General features: G+C 47.3%; 1 protein-coding gene across 5 annotated transcripts in view; it reads right to left on the bottom strand.

Annotated features, from left to right (window-relative positions):
* Nucleotides 1-19731, bottom strand: part of CPXM2 (carboxypeptidase X, M14 family member 2) — a 146726-nt gene that overhangs the window by 10287 nt on the left and 116708 nt on the right. For 3 of the 5 annotated variants that reach the window (XM_019940195.3, XM_019940192.3, XM_019940196.3), the window contains one exon: nt 14758-16104. The exons of 1 other annotated variant lie outside the window; for it this stretch is intronic. In XM_019940195.3, the coding sequence (XP_019795754.1) occupies nt 15851-16104 (254 nt within the window). In that variant the 3' untranslated portion in view covers nt 14758-15850. Of the gene's footprint in view, nt 1-8675; nt 9263-14757; nt 16105-19731 lie in introns of those variants that run through there. One more of the 5 variants, XM_019940193.3, reaches the window with a different exon arrangement.

The following is a 19731-nucleotide window of genomic DNA, read 5'->3' as shown; positions in this document are numbered from 1 at the left end:
TGCACATTTTTAGACAGAAGGAACCACTCTGAAATGTTTCCATTACTTCTCAGCACGAAGCCATGCTCCCGCTCTCTTATATTTCTTGGAATTGCATATGTGGCCTCTGCCGAGCTCTCCGCGGTCCTGGAGCACCCGCAGGGCTCTGCTCAAAACCGAGTCTGACACATGAGGTCTGGCATGATCCTGCTCTGCTTTCCTCCTTGCCATCATCTGTCTCTCCTCACCTGATTGTTTTCCTTCTCTAACGGGGGATCCTTTTCTAGCTCCTCAAACACAAAACACCTTGTGTCTGTCTGTGCCGTTGTACAAACTGTTCCCTCTCCCCGGAGAGGCCGTTCTTCCTCTTCCTCTCTCGATCTGCGGGGTGGACTAGTTCATCTTCCAAATCCAGCTGAAGGTCACCTTTCCTGCCCTGCACCACCCCAAGTCATCAAAGAGAATTGACCTGCCTCTAAAACTGCTATCAACCATAAATAAGATGAAAAGACAACCCTCAGAATGGGAGAAAATATTTGCAAATGAGACAACTGACAAAGGATTAATCTTCAAAATATACAAGCAGCTCATGCAGCTCAATATTAAGAAAACAAACAACCCAATCCAAAACTGGGCGGAAGACCTAAAGAGACATTTCTCCAAAGAAGACATACAGATGGCCTAGAGGCACACGAAAAGATGCTCAACATCACTAATTATTAGAGAAATGCAAATCAAAAGTACAATGAGATATCACCTCACACTGGTCAGAATGGCCATCATCAAAAAATTCTACAAACAATAAATGCTGGAGAGGGTGTGGAGAAAAGGGAACCCTCTTGCACTGTTGGTGGGAATGTAAATCGATACAGCCACTATGGAGAACAGTATGGAGGTTCCTCCAAAAACTAAAAATAGAATTACCATACGACCCAGCAATCCCACTACTGGGCATATACCCTGAGAAAACCATAATTCAAAAAGAGTCACGGACCACAATGTTCACTGCAGCTCTATTTACAATAGCCAGGACATGGAAGCAACCTAAATGCCCATCGACAGACGAATGGATAAAGATGATGTGGTACATATATATGATGGAATATTACTCAGCCATAAAAAGGAACAAAATTGGGTCATTTGTAGAGATGTGGATGGACCTAGAGACTGTCATACAGGGTGAAGTAAGTCAGAAAGAGAAAAACAAATATCGTATATTAATGCATATATGTGGGAGCTAGAAAAATGGTACGGATGATCTTATGTGCAAAGCAAAAATAGAGACACAGACAAAGAGAACAAATGTATGGATACCAAGGGGGAAAGGGGGGGTAGGAATTGGGAGATTGGGATTGCCACATATACACTATTGCTACTATGTTTTATAAAACAGACAACTAATGAGAACCTACTGTATAGCACAGGGAACTCTACTCAATGCTCTGTGGTGACCTAAATAGGAAGGAAATCCAAAAAAGAGGGGACATATGTATACATAGAGCTGATTCACTTTGCTGTACACCTGAAACTAAAACAACATTGTAAAGCAACTATACTCCAATAAAAATTAATTTTAAAAAAGTAAAATAAAACTACCATCAAAGTCCTTTTTTCTTTTTTTCTTTTTGGCTTGCCTCTCTTTTTCTGCCGGTGCTCTGACCATGAGGCTGCAGTCCCGGTGCCTACCAGGATGGGACCACAGCAGACACTCAATAAAGGCTTTGGACAGCAAAGCTTCTCTTAGGACAAACCTTCATTTCAAGGGAATCCACAATACACTGCTACGGGCAGGAAACGAGATTTCCTTCATGGGAGAAGGTATGATCGTGCCACAGGGTCACTGGAATGGTTGTTTCATTTCTGTACAGGACGCCTTTACAGCGTAAAATCCCAGGAGGTATGGTGGGTACTTTGATCTCACCCAACCCAAGGCCTCTACCCCAAACCTCTCCTTTCCAGATCCCCCTGGGCTGGTACTTGATTGGCCAGAGCTCACAACAATCATTGGTCTGTGTTTTCCCACTGGGTAGGGAACCGTCTTCGAGGCAGGAACCCTCGTTCTCTCTCCCTCTTGAGCCCTTACTCAGACCTAAGCAGGCCCAGCGCGTGGAGACAGGCAGGCCCTCACTTGGATTCCCTTTTCATTGTACAGCGGGGTGAGTCCTTGTGAAATTCCTGCATCCAACATCACCGTTGGGGGTGGGTCAGGGATTGTTTTTTGACCAGAGAACGCTTCATGGGCTCAGCTCTTTATAGACTGGCCTTGACTCCTTCTCCACCTTCATTCTCCCTTGCGTGGAGCCTCTTGGGGCCTCTGGGGGGTGTGGGGGGGACTGACAGGGAAGGACCTGTGTATTTCTGCACCTCTGGCCTTACAACCCTCAAAAGCACACACATCCCATCTTGATCCCAAATGACCCCTGTTGCATTGATAACACTGAGTGTCAGCACAACAGGCACAGAGAATAAACTAGAAAGTGGCCCTAAGAACCAAACCAAGGGTCTGCATGTGGAGGAAGCCCAGTAGTTGACAGCACGGTGGAGGGAAGCTTTGACCTGAGTGGGGGTCCACATACCATTGTCCAAAGGCTGTAAATCCTAAACAAACAGTCCCACAAGCCAAGCAAACATTTTCGGTTTGCCTTTTTGTACGACAAGGGTACAGGGTGGGTAAGAGCCCTGCACAGCTTCCCCTGTACAGCCCTTACTAGTTGGTCAACCACCCCGTTAACTTTAACGTGCTCTGACCTCACTCCCTCATTTGCATAATGGAGCTCATAAGAACTTCCCCCAGGGTATTGCTGGGAGTTGCAAATAAAAGAATGGCTGTGCAAGTCCTTGGTAAACTACAAAATGGCGTGTAAATGAAAAATTTTTTTATCCAGTATTCCCTTAAAAAGAAGGGGAAAAAAAACAAACCCAAAGTTAGTAGAATTGATTCCTAGGAAGTGATTTTCATAAAGCAGAAATGTCCCTTATTTTCTGCGAACCTGCTCCCCCGAGTCAGCCGCAGGCAGGATGTTTGTTTCACCACCTCCTTTGGGATCACTGAAGGGACCCTGCGTGCTCATCATCGCTGCTGGCTCATTACGGAGGTGAGGACACCAAGTCTAAGCAGAATCAAGTGACTTGCTTGGAGTCAACAAGGCAGCGAGTGACAGTCTGAAATCAAATCTTCTCTCTCTCCTTGTAATGCCCAGGCTCTCTCCTGTGGAGTCAGTGAAGACCCCTCACGGGAGAACAAGCAGGGGCTATTTATTCAGAGGTGGTTATAGGAGGGAGGCAGCCACTATCTCTTGCATTTTGGCAGAGATTCAAAGGCAGGCAGAGGAACAGAAAGCTTTAGGGGAAACAGGGAAAGCTCCAGGTGTGCCCCGATTGGAGGCTGTAGCCCTGGGGAGGCTGGAGGCGGAATAATTAGAAGCTGAGCATCCTATGCGATTGGTTAGGGGACATACTGAACTGTCTCTGGTTAGTTCCAACTTGGAAGCAGGGACAGAAATTAGGGAAGGTGTCAATTATTGATCAAGTCCTGGCCATTTGAGGTAGATCGTTACCAGGGTTATTGTTTGGCTTCCTGAATTATCACAAGAGATGTGAGAGTCAGAATGCTTTCTGACTCCCTGCAAGTCTGACTTAGAGAGCGCAGGCTGGTTTCCTGGGCTGGCTGCTGCAGACCGTGGGTCAGAATCCTATTTTTATATATGCTCTGGCTGCCATCGATTTGTATATTCAGTTTCTCACTCCCCTCTACCACCTGACGCAAAGCCCAACCCTTCACAACAGGACACATTGCTTTACTAGGGTTCTAGGAGAACACAGATCATTTAATCCCCTACGAAGTAACTGAACAAGCAAGCAAACACCCTTAGGTATTCCTTACCTTTCTGCTAACCAAAAGAAGTATTTTGAAAAGTTCCTTATTTATTGATCAGCTAGAAAGTATGAAGCAATGTTTTGAAATAGTATGCTTCTATTCTCTGCAAAGGCAAAATTATCCAAGGTCACTGACACGGATTCACCAGGCTGAAAGTTCCCACTCAGAAGTGTGACCACAGCAGCGTCCATGGTTCCATCAAGGTCAGCATACTGAAGCATTTTTCCACTCCGGAATGCTTACCAATGGCTGCTGAGTTAGGAGGTGGTACCCAGCGACAGCTTGAGAAACATTTAGAAATAGCAGGCGATTTGGTGAGGTTGTCCACAAAGGACCTCAGTGCATAATGGAACATCTGAACACAGGAGCTGAAAATACCCCCAGCAACACGGTTATTCTTTTTAGTCACCGTTCAGCATTTTGGCTTTTGGTTTCTAAAGTTCCTAGGCAGAGACTAAATTAGATAAATATATGCAAAAATGTTCCTGACTTCAGTGTTGCTGACGGGTTGGAGATGCTAACTTTTGCATCAGAGAGACCTGAATTTGAAGCTTGCATCAGTTAGGCTAAAGATTGGCTGCACATAACTAAAACTGAGGCTGAAACGAGGTAGGTGGGAAACATCGAGAGGAAGACAGCTGGGGACTGATACGGTGGCACTTTGGTGTCTCCAGGCCCCAGCTCTGCCATCCTCAATGCTTGGTTTCCATCTTCGAGGTCCATATCCTAAATGGTTGCTGGAGTGCCAGCCTTCACGTCTCTGTTCCAGGCTGACAGAAGGAGAAAGGAGAAAGAACAAAAAGGCAGGCTCTCCTCACATCCTGGAATTCTCCCTTACATCTCATCATCCAGAGCTTAAAAACGTGGTGCCACCCCTACATACAAAGACAATTTAGAAACGCAGCCTTTTCCCGTCCATATTATTAACCCTTGAAAATGACCCTTGAATATACCCAGGGTTCAGTTACTAAACAGGAAGCGGATATTAAGGAAACCCTTAGGTTGGGTTCTCCAGAAGCAGCTTAGAGATGAGGATTTGTGTGGAAGGGATTTATTGGGAAGTCCTGGAAAATGAGGTAAGCGTGTGGAAACCTTGGATCATGAATGAAGGAGTCTAAGTAAGGACTGACGTAAGCCAAGTCCCATCAGGGGTGACCTTGACCCGCCCCGCTTGGACTTCTGGGGAGAATGTACAGTCAACTCAGAAGTGTCCTGCTCAGGGATCAGGGGTTCAGAGTATTTGCACACTCACATCCATCACTCACTGGGGAGGGGATGCCCAGGGGATGCCCCGGGGGAGCATGTGTCCCCGGCCATTCTGGCTCTGCAAATACAAGCGAAGTGAACCGCAAAGCTAGAGCGCAGCCCCGTACCTAGAAAGACCATTGCTGGCTGTTAGCAGTAAGAGCTCACCTATACACAGTCTTTTGTTCGGCCATTTGTATATTTTGAACTCAAATCGAGTAAGAATTGCGTGCCTACCAGGAAAGAGAAGAGCAATTTGCTATTTGGACCTGTGAGTTTTTGCGAACAGTGGCTAAGATGGTAGCGTTAAAGCTGTAAGTCCTCTGTTGATACCTATGTTCGTGTATCTGTAGCTCAGAAAGAACTTTACCTTTCACTGTGTATTTGATGTTTTCCTATCTTCAGAGGCTGTTAATAAGTTAAATTACAAAGTCTCTGAAATTAAAGGTGCAAGGATCTGATTGGTTTATAGAGAAAAACTCTTATAGAAATTATTTCCTATAATTATCAGAAAATAAGGACCTTAAACTTCTAAAACTTTAAATATGTTAGCTGAAGCTAACTTAGAAGCATTTTAGGAATCCATATAATTAAGGCAAACCTTTGGCAAATGAGAGGAGTTTAATAATTTTGATTTACTGAAAATCACTATGTCTTCTCTAATTGATTAATGCTACGTATAATAGGGGACTTTTATCCGAAAAGGTGTTCTTTTTAGACTTACTCCCTTTTACTTATCAAAGAAGCTAACATTATTCCTAGTTAATGTTTAAGGCTCTGAAAAGTGTAAATTTATGTTCAACTAAATTGAATCATTATTCTGACAATCTCTATATTTCAACCGTAATTATGTTTTGTAGTGTGTCAGCTTGAAGATAATTTCTAAGCTTTTTAAGTAATTTAAACCCTTGGACTGACATTAAATTGCATTAACTAAAGGATAATCATTGGATGCCTAGATCATTTCTAAGCAAGATGAATGCTGAAACGTTGATGACTAAGCAGTTTTGCATCTATAGACCTCTGCTTCTTATTTTTACATTCATTGGGCCATATTAACATGTACATTTTTACTACTTTTAGAGGTTCCTTAAGGGAGGCATGTGGCTATAGAAATTTGTTATGTCAATTCGCAAGCTCTGCTAGCTGCTAAAATGCTGGTGTGTCACGTGGTTCTCAATTAACCAACCCATTGTTTGCTGGATGAAAGAGAAGTTACTTAACTTTGGTTAAAAATTATAATTGCGACAATCAGTTAAGATTATACCAGAAGCAACAGTGAAGGGAAATACAACTGAGTACATCCTCCTATTTTTCAAGGAAAAGAGTAGTTTTGCCCTAAAGCAACGTCTCAAATTTTTTTTGTCTCTGAGTATCTTTATCCTCATAAAAGTGACAGAGGACCCCAAAGCGCTTTTGACTTTAGAGTTTTAGCTATCAATGTTTTCTGAATCGGAAATTGAAACTGAGAATTTTTAAACATTTATTTTATTGAAGTACAGTTGATGTACAACGTTGTGTTAATTTCTACTGTACAGCAAAGTGATTAAGTTATACGTATATATACATTCTCTTTCATATTCTTTAAGTTACGGTTTATCACAGGATATTGAATACAGTTCCCTGTGCCATACAGTAGGAACTTGTTGTTTATCCATCCTCTGTATACTAGTTTGCATCTGCTCACCCCAGACTCCCAATGCATCCCTCCTCAACCCCTCCTCCCCCCTTGGAAACCACGAGTCTGTTCTCTGTGTCTGTGAGTCTGAAACTGAGAATTATTTAAACGCTTATTTATGGACACATTTGAAGAGACCAGTGAATGCATGGCATGTTAATAGCATCTTAGTATTATTTTTAAATGAGTCCTGTCCTCACAGACCCCTGAGACCTGTCCTGAAGTAGAGTGTCAGTTTATTCCAGAACATGAGGGAGCTAATAAGAATAAACTTACAAAGTGAATTTTATTTGCCTTTTTTTTTAACAGATCTTTATTGGAGTATAATAGCTTCACAATACTGTGTTAGGTTCTGTTGCACAAGAAAGCCAATCAGCTGTATGCATACACATGTCCCCATATCCCTCCTTCTTGCGTCTCCCTCCCACCCTCCCTAGCCCACCCCTCTAGGTGGTCACAAAGCACCGAGCTGATCTCCCTGTGCTATGCTGCTGCTTCCCACCAGCCAACTATTTTACCTTCGGTAGTGTATATATGTCGATGCTACTCTCACTTTGCCCCAGCTTCCCCCTCCCACCCCAAGTCCTCAAGTCCATTCTCTGTGTCTACCTCTTTATTCCTGCCCTGCAACGAGGTTCATCAGTACCATTAGAACACTACCTAACACCATACACAAAAATAAACTCCAAATGGATTAAAGACTTAAATGCCTTCGTTTTTAATAGCTGAATTCAGAAACTCTCACTCTTCTCCCTATTCCGAATGGCTCTATGGCTGTCTGCATGGGTTCACTAGGAAACTGGCCTCCTTTTTACTAGAATATAATTGGAAAAATTACTTATGCAACCAAGGTCTTGACTGGAATGTCATATTTGAAAATGCTGCTTATTTAATCTGGTAAGACCATGGTTTTTTTTTTTTTTGCCGTACGCGGGCCTCTCACTGTTGGGGCCTCTCGCGTTGCGGAGCACAGGCTCCAGACGCGCAGGGTCAGCGGCCATGGCTCACGGGCCCAGCCGCTCCACGGCATGTGGGATCTTCCCAGACCGGGGCACGAACCCGTGTCCCCTGCATCGGCAGGCAGACTCTCAACCACTGCGCCACCAGGGAAGTCCCAAGACCATGTTTTTTTGAAAACAGCTTTATTGAATATAGTCTATACCATATAATACACTCAGTTAAAGTGTACAATTCAATGGTTTTTCAGAGATGTGCAACCAACCATCACCATGATCAATTTTGGAACATGTTCACTACCCCCCAAAGAAACTCCATACCCCTCAGCTATTACCTGCACCCAGTCTCCCGCTCCCCGCAGCCCTGGGCAACCAGTAATCTGCTTTGTCTCTGTGGATTTGCCTATTCCAGACAGTTCATGTAAATATAATCATACAACGTGTGGTCTTTTGTGACTAACTTTTTCCACTCAGCATAATGTTTTCCATGTTCACCCATGCTGTAGCATGGATGAGTATTTCTTTCCTTTTTATGGCTGAATAACATTCCACTGTATGGCTAGATCACGTGACATATTTTCATCTCTCTTGAGTATGCACCTAGGCGTAGAATGCTGGATCATATGGTAACTCCATGTTTAACATTTTAAGAATCCTGCCAGACTGTTTTCTAAAGTGGCTGCACTTTTCTCTAAAAATAGTCCACTTTTGTTTCTAGATCTTTTTGTTGCTGAAGGTTCCAAACATTTTAAACACATTAACCATGACTGAATCTCCACAACAACTCTAAGAGGCAGGGACTACTAAACCCATTTTAGAGATGTGAGATTTCAGAGAGATAAGGCAACTTGTTCAACACCACTCTGATGGTAAGAGCAGGGATCACACTTAAGACCGTCCCCCAAAGCTCCACCCCCTCCCTCTCTATCCCACTGCTCCCCACTCCACCCAGGAGAGGCAGTGACCCATGGGCTCTTTCCTTCCTCCGCAGATCTGGGGGTACCAGGGAAAATTTCTCCATGGCGTTCGAAGGTCCCCCTCTTCTCCTTGCCCTGAAGAATCCCCCTGGCCCTGTGCAGTGTGTTCTGATTGAATCTGCCGAGGGCACAGAACCAGAGCCTGACGTTCTGGAGTCTCTGCACTTCCTAGAGCTGATGGGGACAACACCCAGAGGACAATGGCCTTTGCTGTGTCCCCTTGGCCCATCTGGGGAGGCTGACAGCTAGAGCGCATGTCTAGAGGGAATGAGGGGCGACGGAGAGTCACACAGGAAGCCGTGACTTTCAGTGAAAATTCATTAAAAGCCATAGGTATTCTTCACACCCCGGAGATCTACTTCTGTAGCTCCGAGGTTGTTTGTCTCCCCAGCTCAGCTCTTACTTCCCTCACCCACTCCGCTGAGGCAGGTTTCCAGAGCAAATTAGGGTGTAGATCAAGATGGTCGCTTCCCTCGTAGTAATTAACCTAAAACCATCAAAGTAGATGGTCGGGCTCCACGTATTGATGCATGCTCCAAGCCTCGGTTTCCTATTTGAAAAATGGAAATAATGATATTTACCTCTAACGATATCAGCAACCGTGAGGATTAAAAGTTATATAGCACGTTGCTGGGAACAAGAAATATTTAGCTGCTTCTTCTCTGCCTCTTAGTGCTTGCAGTGTGCCGGTACCAGCCTAAATGTCCCCCAGCGTGGATCCTCACGAAAAACATGTGAGGTAGGTCCTGTTACTACGGAAGTCCCCTACATACGAACGAGTTCTATACCGAGGAGCACGTTCGTAAGTCCAATTTGTTCGTAAGTCCAACAAAGTTAGCCTAGGTACCCAACTAACACAATCGGCTATATAGTACTGTAATAGGTTTATGATACTTTTCACACAAATAATACATTAAAAAAACCCACAAAAAATAAAGACAACATTTTTAATCTTACAGTACAGTATCTTGAAAAGGACAGTAGTACAGTACAACAGCTGGCATACGGGGTCTGGCATTGAGTGAAGAGACAAGAAGAGTTACTCCACGGAGGAGGGACAGGAGGTGGGAGATGGTAGAGCTGAAGGGTCGTCCGCAATAGGAGACGGAGGGCAAGCTGCAATGTCACTCACACCTGACGTTGATGGCAGAGGTTCCGGTTCCTTGCTGGATTCAATTCTATCTACCCTCTTGAAAAAACGATCCAGTGATGTCTGGGTAGCTCTTTTTTCTCGTCATAGATGACATGGTAGCACTGGATTGCATTCTGAATGGCTGCTGTAACCTTCGTGTACTATTCTACGTTCAGGTCCTGTGCCTCAAAAAACTAACAGCGCCGCCTCAAATAAAGAAAATCCCCTGCCATTTCCTGTATCGTGAACCTCTTCGGTTCTTCAGTTACTTCTTCCTCTTGTCTCTCTCCGTCCTTTCTCTGGGCCTCCAATTCCATCAGGTCTTCATTAGTAAGCTCCTCATGTTGCACAGCAAGGAGTTCAATGAAGTCACCCTCTTGCAGATCTAGCTGGAAATAAAGATACTGTACTACTGTACTCTATACAGTACAGTAAAGTACACAAAAGCACAACCACTTGTAGAGGATGCATGCACATGAGAGCATACGCCAGACACCTGAACTTACGTGACTGGACATGTGAATGCGTGTTCGCATCTTTGGAAGTTCGAAACCTGAAGGTTTGTATGTGGGGGACTTACTTGTATTCCCATTCTACAGATGAGAAGACTGAGTCACAGAGGTTATATAATTTACCCAAGGCTGTGCAGGGACTAAGAGGCAGGGCTGGCACTACAACCCAGATCTCCCGGCTCCAAGGACCAGGCTCCTAAATACTTTGCTCTAAAATGAGCCAGAGGTGAGTGAGAGAGGCTTGAAGGGGGCTCCAGAAAGAGGTCCTCCCACGGATGCTGACAAATGGACCAGATGTAGACACAGTCCACTAACGAGGCACTAATGAGCATGAGTGGAGCCATTGTCCCCGTTCCTCCGTCAGGTTTGCTCTTACGGTAGATTAGGTAACAAGAAACCCCAGCGTGATGCTGAACTCAGAAAGCTGACCAGGCTGTGAAGGACACGGAGCTGCACCTGTGATGAGCATCCTTCACTGAAAATCAAAATGGGGCCAGGAGTCAGGGCAGCACCCATCTGTTCAGTCGTCTGAAGTGGACAGAGAACTACGATGGCAAAAAGGCATCCAGAATCAGGCCCAATAGCTTCTTCAGGGCTTTATTGCACATTCCATCAGTTCCTCACTGACAGTTCCCCCAGACAAGCTGATCAAATAAGGGTTACCATCTTTCGTCCTCTGATTTCCCAAATGCACCCCGACTCCCAAGGCTTCCATCACCTTCTTTGCTCCTAAGAAAGTCAGGCCAAGAGGCACAGACCGTAGGGCTGCTCCAGGACCCAATTACAGTGTTTCAGGAGGGCAGTGGCAAGAGCATTGCTCTGAGAGTCCTGCCTCTGCCATGGGCTGAGACACAACTTTGGATACTTTGTGCCTCTCCATAGGCCTTGGTTTTTCCATCTCTAAACTCAGGGGGATTGGGCTAGTTCAAGGGATGGAAACATAAGGAATCACTGCTGTCACCCTCTTCCATACCCATAGCAGACACAGCTAATCAACTGCAGCATTCTTTCCCACTGAGCCAGGACTTTGCCTCAGAATCTTTCTTAACACAGGGCTCCAAGCAACTACTACCGATAAATCAGAATTGGCCTGCAAGAGGAAACTTGGTTTCCATCCTTGGACACATTGATCTTGAGGTGCCCTCAGCTCTAAAGACATGTCATTCTCCTCTGTACATACCAGAAGGCACTGGAAGACTCTATCCCATGGGCTCCAGCTCTCTGATTTTATTTTTCTAATTTTTTCTGGACTCCTTATGTCTTGACTGGGAACTTGGAGCTGGGTATGGGGATACCAACATGAAGTGGCATGGGAATTTGAGCTTCTCTAGGCAGGGTGGCGATCGCCAGGGCCAATTCTGAACCAGCAAACCTGTGATACTTTTCCAGTCCAGCCACCCAAATACCAAGTAAATACAACATCCTTTATACTACATCATGATTTAGACATTAACAACACATTGTAATAAAAAGGAACAAAATTGGGTCATTTGTAGAGACGTGGATGGATCTAGAGACTGTCATACAGAGTGAAGTAAGTCAGAAAGAGAAAAACAAATACCGTACATTAACGCATGTATGTGGAACCTAGAAAAATGGTACAGATGAACCGGTTTGCAGGGCAGCAATAGAGACACAGATGCAGAGGACAAATGTATGGACACCAAGGGGGGAAAGCCATGGGGGTGTGGGGGGTGTGTGATGAATTGGGAGATTGGGATTGACATGTATACACTGATGTGTATAGAACTGATGACTAATAAGAACCTGCAGTATAAAAAAAATAAAATAAAATTCAAAAAAACACCTTGTAGTTTTAAAGTTGTTCTTAATATCTTTGTTACACAAAGGCTGGATAAATCTTGGGGTTTCCTGTTAAAGTCATCAAAACTGAGCTCTGATCCCTGAAGGACCCTGATTTGAGCAGCTCCTTAAATGCCTTTTAACCAAAAACACAGGTGGCATTAAAAAGAGCAATGCTGCAGTGGCCACCTGGGCCCCGAGTGGGAGAATCAGGATAAATAGAGGATTCTCTGCCAGAAACAGAAGTTTTGTGTTGATTTTACCCTAAAGAAAGACATCCAGATGGAACGCACAACCTTCTATAAAGCTTTCAGACACGCTTCTACGCAGTCAAGTATTAGACTTACTTATAAAAGTGAAGACTCTCGGGCTTCCCTGGTGGCGCAGTGGTTGAGAGTCCGCCTGCCGATGCAGGGGACGCGGGTTCATGTCCCGGTCCGGGAAGATCCCACACGCCGCGGAGCGGCTGGGCCCGTGAGCCATGGCTGCTGAGCCTGCGCGTCCGGAGCCTGTGCTCCGCAACGGGAGAGGCCCGTGTACCGCAAAAAAAAAAAAAAAAAAAAAAAAAAAAAAAAAAAAAAGTGAAGACTCTCGAAGAAGTAAAAATACACTAAATAAATCCAAGTTATGGAGTTTTAATTTCTGAAGTCGCATTTTCTTAACTTATAAGGGACTCTTATAAACAACGCAGCACATACACAAGGCTAGTTCAGTTCCACGTGTATTTACTGAACACCTGCTGGGAGGAAGAAGCCGAGCCAGACTTGTGGGGCAGAGACAGAGGGGGACGACGTCGTTCTTGCCCTTGGGGAGATTCTGGGACAACAGCAGCGGGGAGAACCAGAGGTAAGATGACCCCCAGTGGAAAGGGATGGAGAGCGGTGGCCCTGAGAGGCCCCAAGGGCCCTGTGGGTCTGTCCTAATGCAACCATGTTGTGAGACGGAAGAAGGCTTCCCGCAGGAGGTGGCATTTGAGAAAGGCCTTGAAAGGAGCAGGAAGGTCTTCAGCTGTGGGGAGACACAGGAGATGCAGAGGCCCAAGGCCGCCCCTAGGCAAGATCCGGGAGGAGTAATTCTGGCTGAGAAGCAGGGGAGAAGTCCGGTTGCAGAGCAGCCCTTCTTCTTCGGAAAGAAGAAGGTGAAGGAAGACAGCCTGGGCTTGAAGGCCCAGCTGGGAGGAGCCGCTGAATTATTATGGAGCCAACGGGGAGCCCACCGACGGGGCTGCGTAGAGGAGCGGCTCCAACAGAACAGAGCCTTAGGGATCTGGAAGGTCAATTCTCCACCAGAAATCAGGGGACGCCACAGCCAGACAGGCCCCGACAGTCCATCCAGCCCACGGGCTTACTTTGCAGGAGCAGATAAGAGACCAGAGAGGCTGTCTGGCCGAGACCACACGCCAAAGGGTGGTGCCAGGTCTGGAAGCCACAGCTCCATCCTGCAAGCCCGAGACACCTGTCAATGGGCTAAGTCTGAAGACAGGCCTTGCAGAGGACCAAGAACTGCTGAACGCGGCAGATGGCATACTGCAGCCCCAAGGGCTACAAGGGCCACAGCCCCATTGCTAGACGGTGGCAATGAGACAATCACCTTGGTACCAAGTGTGGGGACCTGGCCTCCCAGTAGGACGTGGCTGGAACCTGACGATCTACCGTTTGCTGATGCAGTTGGAATGGTTAACCGCTCTGAACTGCAGGGCTAACTGATCATTTCAAGGGCTTTATGGAGAGCTATATGGCGAATAGCTATATGACTACTGAACGTTAAATTTATATTAATTAAAATTATGTAACTAGAAATGCTTTTCCCAAGTTGCATGAGACACATTTCAAGTGGCTCAGTGGCCACTTGTGGCGAGTGGCTGCCGTGTTAGACACACAGAATGGAACATCTCCATCACTGCAGAAAGTGCTACTGGGCACTGCTGGTTTATAGCAGGGGTCAGCTAACTATGCCCCAGCCTGGGGCCCAAATCCAGCTGCCATGTGTTTTTGTTTTTGTCTTTGGCCGAGCTGACTGACTTGTGGGATCTTAGTTCCCCAAGCGGGCCCCAGCAGTGAAAGCGCGGAGTCCTAACCACTGGACCACCAGGGGATTCCCTGCCACGTGTTTTAATAAAGTCTTACTGGAACACAGCCATGCCCATTCACTTATGTATGGTGTAGGTCTGCTTTTGTGCTGCAAGAGCAGAGTTGAGTACTGGTGACAGAGTCTTTACTTACGATCTGATCCTTTATACGAAAAGTTTGCTGATCTCTAGTGCAGACTGTCAACAAGTGACATGAGGATCTTTTCTGGAAAGATGCTCACTGGCGGACCCAGGAATTACTAGTGGAACCCAAGTGTCAGGATGACTTCACCCCACCACAGGCCCCCCTGGGGAAGGAGGTAGGGAACACAACGCTGGCAGCATCACTACGGAGCTCGACGGGGGTGCAGGATGCCCCTCCCCAAGCAGGCGCCTTCTCCAGGGTGACTGCCCTTCTCCAGGGTGACTGACCGACCTTCTCTAGGGTGACGCACCGCAGAGACAGGGGGTGGGACGTGGTGTTTGGGCGGCTGCGAGTCTACCCAGGAAAACCACACACGAGAAGGAGCTCACCGTTTGCTTTCTTTATTTTTCTATTCTTCCCAGGTCAGTGAGGCAGCAACATTAATACAAAGTGAGAAGAACTGTTTTCTTGCACGGCAATTCAATAACCCCTCTCACACCGAAGCTCACACACAATTCTAAGAGCTTTTCATCAAACTCGGTCTAATCTGCATGGTCTGGCATCTCACACGCCAAAAATAACTCCCGGAGTGATGGCGGCCGGCTTCGGAGTGCTCGTTTCCGGGAAAGGAGGACTATATTGAACAGAGAGGGCTGCCAGTCAGCCTCCTTCCAGCTCTTTTCAAGTCCTAGCAGGTCAAAGAGGAGAGCCAGGCTAACTGCTCTGGTTCCTTAGGGAGGTGGGCACCTCCTGCTCTCCCCACCCAGGGAGCCCCCAGAGCTACTGCAGCAGCGGGAAGTTTGGGGGGTTCTCTGTGGACCCCACTGCACGCCAGGAGCCCCAAAGCACGTCTGCTGCCCACACTCACTCTTGAATTATTTCAGCCTTTCTCTCCCCTTCTGTGCGTGATCCTTTGTTGAAAGGGAAAACAAACTGATTCAAGAGGCCGACTGATGCTCACTTAGCAATGTCTCTATTGTCAACAGAGTGCAGGGTTTACCTGCAGCAGCGTGGGATGTCCTGGGGCCAGAGAGGGTAGATTCTCTTAGAACGCCCGTGAGCATCTCGAATGGTAACATTTGGGACAGCAGAGCCCTGGGAATGCTGCCATTCTAGCCATGCAAATTGCAAAGGCATGGGGAACTCTTGCTGTCGCGCAAACAGGAAAAGCACCAGATTCCCTTCCTGTACAGCCAGGAGGCCCTCAACAGGCAAGCTCCTCTCTCTCACTCAGACTCCCAGGATGACTTGCTGAATCCTCCCACCAGCCTTCCTCTGCTGCCTTGCCCAAGTTATTTGGATAAATGGGAACAAAGAAACTATCCTAAGCCTCCCCTCAGGACCAGCCTTGCAACGTACACATCCTCCCAGGCCTTCTTGAATTACAGAGAAAACAATGAGGAGTGAGTCCTCTATGGAGCTACAACCAGGGTGGTTTAATTTGCAGGGGTCCAGGACGTGACTCAAGAGTTGGGAGGTCACCCGCGCTGTCGTCTTTTCCGCCCCCGCAGCTTCAGCCGCCTGGCTGGCAGGCTGACGGGCTGCTTCCCGAACTTCTCCATGATCTCTCTGATCCTGGCCAGGTTGGTTTTGCTGAGTGTGAAGTCGCACTGTGTGGCCCCCATGTCATAGCCGACTATGCAGTTCTTGGTGGACGAGGTGAAACCTTCTGCCTTGGCCGTGACCATGTACTCTCCGGGGTTCAGAAGGCGCCAGTAATCCCCATCACTGGCTGTGAAAAGAAAGCAGGGGAATTCAGGGCAGCTCTTTTCTAGCAGCGATATCACCAGCTCTGTTATTCCAAGACCAGCCTCCTGGCCAGAGACAGACTCACGGGCAAGCAGTGTGGAATTTGAGCCCCAGCAGATGCAAATTCTTGATGCATTTTGGAAGCCAAGATGTTTTCCTTTTTGGAAACTACCTTAATGGTTTTAACAGGAAGGGGACTGGGGTGTAGGCTCCCCGCAGTGTTAATACGCATGAGCAGAGATGGAGAAACAATCGCTAACATTCCTTTCTCTGTGACAATACACACCATTCATTATGAACTTGAATGTCTGAATGGTATGCCCTCGCCACAGAATGCCATCTTGAAAAGCCATCTGTGCGTGGCTTCCTGGCTTCCCTTAGCATGGCTCTAAATATAGAATAGTAGTATAGGGGTGGGGCTCTTCACGTCTGAAAAAGAGAAGGAAAGGGCTACAAACGACCTGGGGGGAGGCCCCAAGGTCCACACCTCATTCCATGGTCCTCTATGAAGAAATGGAGCAGGTACACGTGGACGTTGCAGGCAGAGTCCCCTGCCCCTCCCCCTGCCCGGGTTACACCATTGGTCAGGCACCCAACAGGCACCTAACTGGAGCCGGGTCCATCCTTAACTCAACGCTAGATCCTTGTTGCATAAAGTGGGGTTCTAGGCCAAGGCCACTCCTCCCCAGGGGGCCTACACCTGCTGAGATCACTTGGACCCCTGACATTAAAGAGGCTTCGAGACAGAAAAGGAGACATCAACTCCCACGTAGCACATGGAAGGATGAAGCAGGCACCAATCCACTGAACCCTCCAAGCCAAGTTCTGATGTAGGTTGTATAATGATCCCCTTTTCTACATGAGTAATTGGATGCCCAGGGAAGTGTCACGTGCTGCACAAGGTCACACAGCTAGTGATTAGCTGGTCTTCCCGGGCCAGGTTTGTTTTCTCTCTTATGATGATCTGTCCTGCCCGGTCTAAAGAGAAAAGGCTGGATTTGGTGAAGTGCTACAAAGGCCCGGGAAAGTTTTACTCATGTGAATGAACCCTGATGTCCCCTAAAGAATGGAAGAGAACTCTATGTGAGAATATTTATCTCCCACATACACGCATATAACGCTCCGAAGCACCATGTTTAAATTCACATCACAATCTTTATGCATCTGAGACGCCCCATGCAACGTGGTGAGCTCATGAGAGCACAAGATGTCATGAAAAATGAAATACGCAGGTAGTGGTTCGCCACACGTTTGCACAGTCTACTACCTGGTAAACAGGCCTCAATGTGAGCGTCCCAGGCACGCAATGCAGGCAGACGGCTCCCTGACTTTCTCAGCACCGCACCCTGTGTCTTCCTGCAGTGAAAATGCAAGGTTCTCAACTGAATAAAATGCCACTCGGTGGCTTTTCAGAAGCCAAGAGGCACGCCCAGCTGTCTTTGTCTTGCTATCAGACGGCCCGAGGCTCCTGGGCAGGCACGCGCTGAGACGTCTCTCCGGGCTCCCAGCTCCCAGGCACACCTGCCAGAGCCGCCCCTGCACCCCCCAGACCTCCCTGTCCCGTCTTGGCCCCGTGTTAAGCTGTGGGCTCCGTAAGACCTGTGGCTTATTCTTTGCCACTGAACTGTGTGTTTCAGTCATGTGTCCTTGATGAATGCCAGCTGGATTAAGTGGGATGAAGACAAACAGACATGAATACAAATGTGCTATTAAGGTGAGAAGTTGTACATATTAGCCTCAGCCACTGTAGGTACTTTCTCCCCACCAACACCGGAGTGGATTCGTTAAGGCCAAGAACCGGCCACCCGCCAACTAACTTGATAGAGGCCGCTGGAGGCGAGACCTTTCGGTGGGAGCGCCCACCTCGAGAACACACTGACGTCAGTCTGAAACACCCCCAGGGAAGGGGCAGCCCAGGTTCTCACCAAGGGAGATGCTCAGCAAGCCAGGAGTGAAAGAAATCCATAATTAACACGTGCTTGTCAGCTCTACTGATTCAAATTTATGAGACGGCTTTGTAATTCTTTTTCTCCCCAAAATAGCAGAAGGCTCTCTCCTCATCCTCTCCCCAATCTGCCCACCTTTGCTGTGCTGGCCTCCTTCTTTTCACATCTCGGGGCCCTGTCCGGGGTGTGTTTCGGGGGTGAGTGCTCTGTGGAGCTGCAGGGGGAGGTTGGCACCCAGCTGGCATCGCCCAGCATTGGTGGACGGAAGGAACAACCCGGGCCCTAACGAATGGCCATTCATTAGCAGGTCGGGTTAGCGTTCCCAAACAAAGGTCAGTCACGTGGCATTCTGAGCCAGGTTTCGGGCCAACATATTTACATGCATTTAGAAAGCATCCTTACTAGCTTCTCTCCCTGTGGAATCCCACTTAATATCCCTGTTTATTTTATGCAAAATCCCTCCTGGAATAAAACTTGTCAGATCACATAAGCCTCAGACAGAAATCAAGGCAAATTCAGAGCTTATGTGGAGCAACGAAGGACCCCGAAACCAACGCAATAAAGAACCATCTGTGACACACGGGATTCCTCTGTGATGCGAACATGCTGGGAGATTATTTTGTGGGGAACGAAGGGAGATGGAGCTGCATTTTCCATTAGCTCATCAAAACTGTCTCCTTGATTACAAGGGCTTTGAAATTCCGAGCTCATTAGGCAAAGCTCTCTCTGCTGGCTTGTGGGCCCCTGGGGACATTTTATCTCCCACTCTGTTTAAAACTCTTATTTTCTCACATTGCCTACAAAAGACTAACAGTCCAAGGAATGTTTCAGGCTCTTTTACAGGCACTCATTAATAATGTTTAAAATGCAAGGCCTACGCAGAACCAGATCAAATAGCCCCTTCCATCCACAGTGATCACCTGCACCTTGCAGGTCTGGCCCGTGACAAGCTTACAATCTGCATTTGTTGAATTAATGAATGAATAAGTGAATGAATGAATGAATGGATCAGTGTATGCCTGCCTATGTGGGGCAACTATGTACCGAATGCCATGCTAGCCAGTGTGCAGCCTTGTGGTCAGTGGCTATAAGACACTGGAGGACAAGTGGACGCTCAGGAAATATGGCTGCGTGAAGAAACAGGCAACTACCTTGAAAGAAGGCGATTCAGGGCATCACACCACAGTCTACTGTTTTGTGGCATTTCACCCATTTACAGAATAATTGTCCTTCTCTGCCAGGCACGTGAGCAGGTAGCCTGGTATTGAAGAACACCTGGGCCAGGTGTGAATCTCAGCCCACCCCCATCCTAATGTCCTAGAGCCTCTGCTTCCTCACAGGTCAAATGGGATCCCTTGGGGGAGGACAGGGTGTCTTCATGCATGTGACCAGCTAGCGGAGAAAGCGGCCTTTCTCTTGTTCAGGGGGAACGGCGTGGGGCAAGGCAAGGGGGACCACATTGAGAGTCTCAAGCTCTTGCCTCAATCCCAGCTCAGCCTCTCTCTCTGCATCTGGGAAACGCCACATAACGTCCAGTGCGGCTGGCCACCCCGGCACAAGGTAAGCTCTTAGATCCCCGGGCGCAGGTCAGGCCAAGTTAGTGTCAAGTCTTGTTTGTCCCAGTTCAAGTGTGTCTGCAGGCTGAAGAGATCTCTTTTATGGAA

Source organism: Tursiops truncatus, chromosome 16 (assembly GCF_011762595.2).
Source record: "Tursiops truncatus isolate mTurTru1 chromosome 16, mTurTru1.mat.Y, whole genome shotgun sequence".
Lineage (NCBI taxonomy): Eukaryota > Metazoa > Chordata > Mammalia > Artiodactyla > Delphinidae > Tursiops > Tursiops truncatus.
Note: the sequence above shows the minus strand (reverse complement) of the source record. Positions and strands in the feature narration are given on the sequence as shown.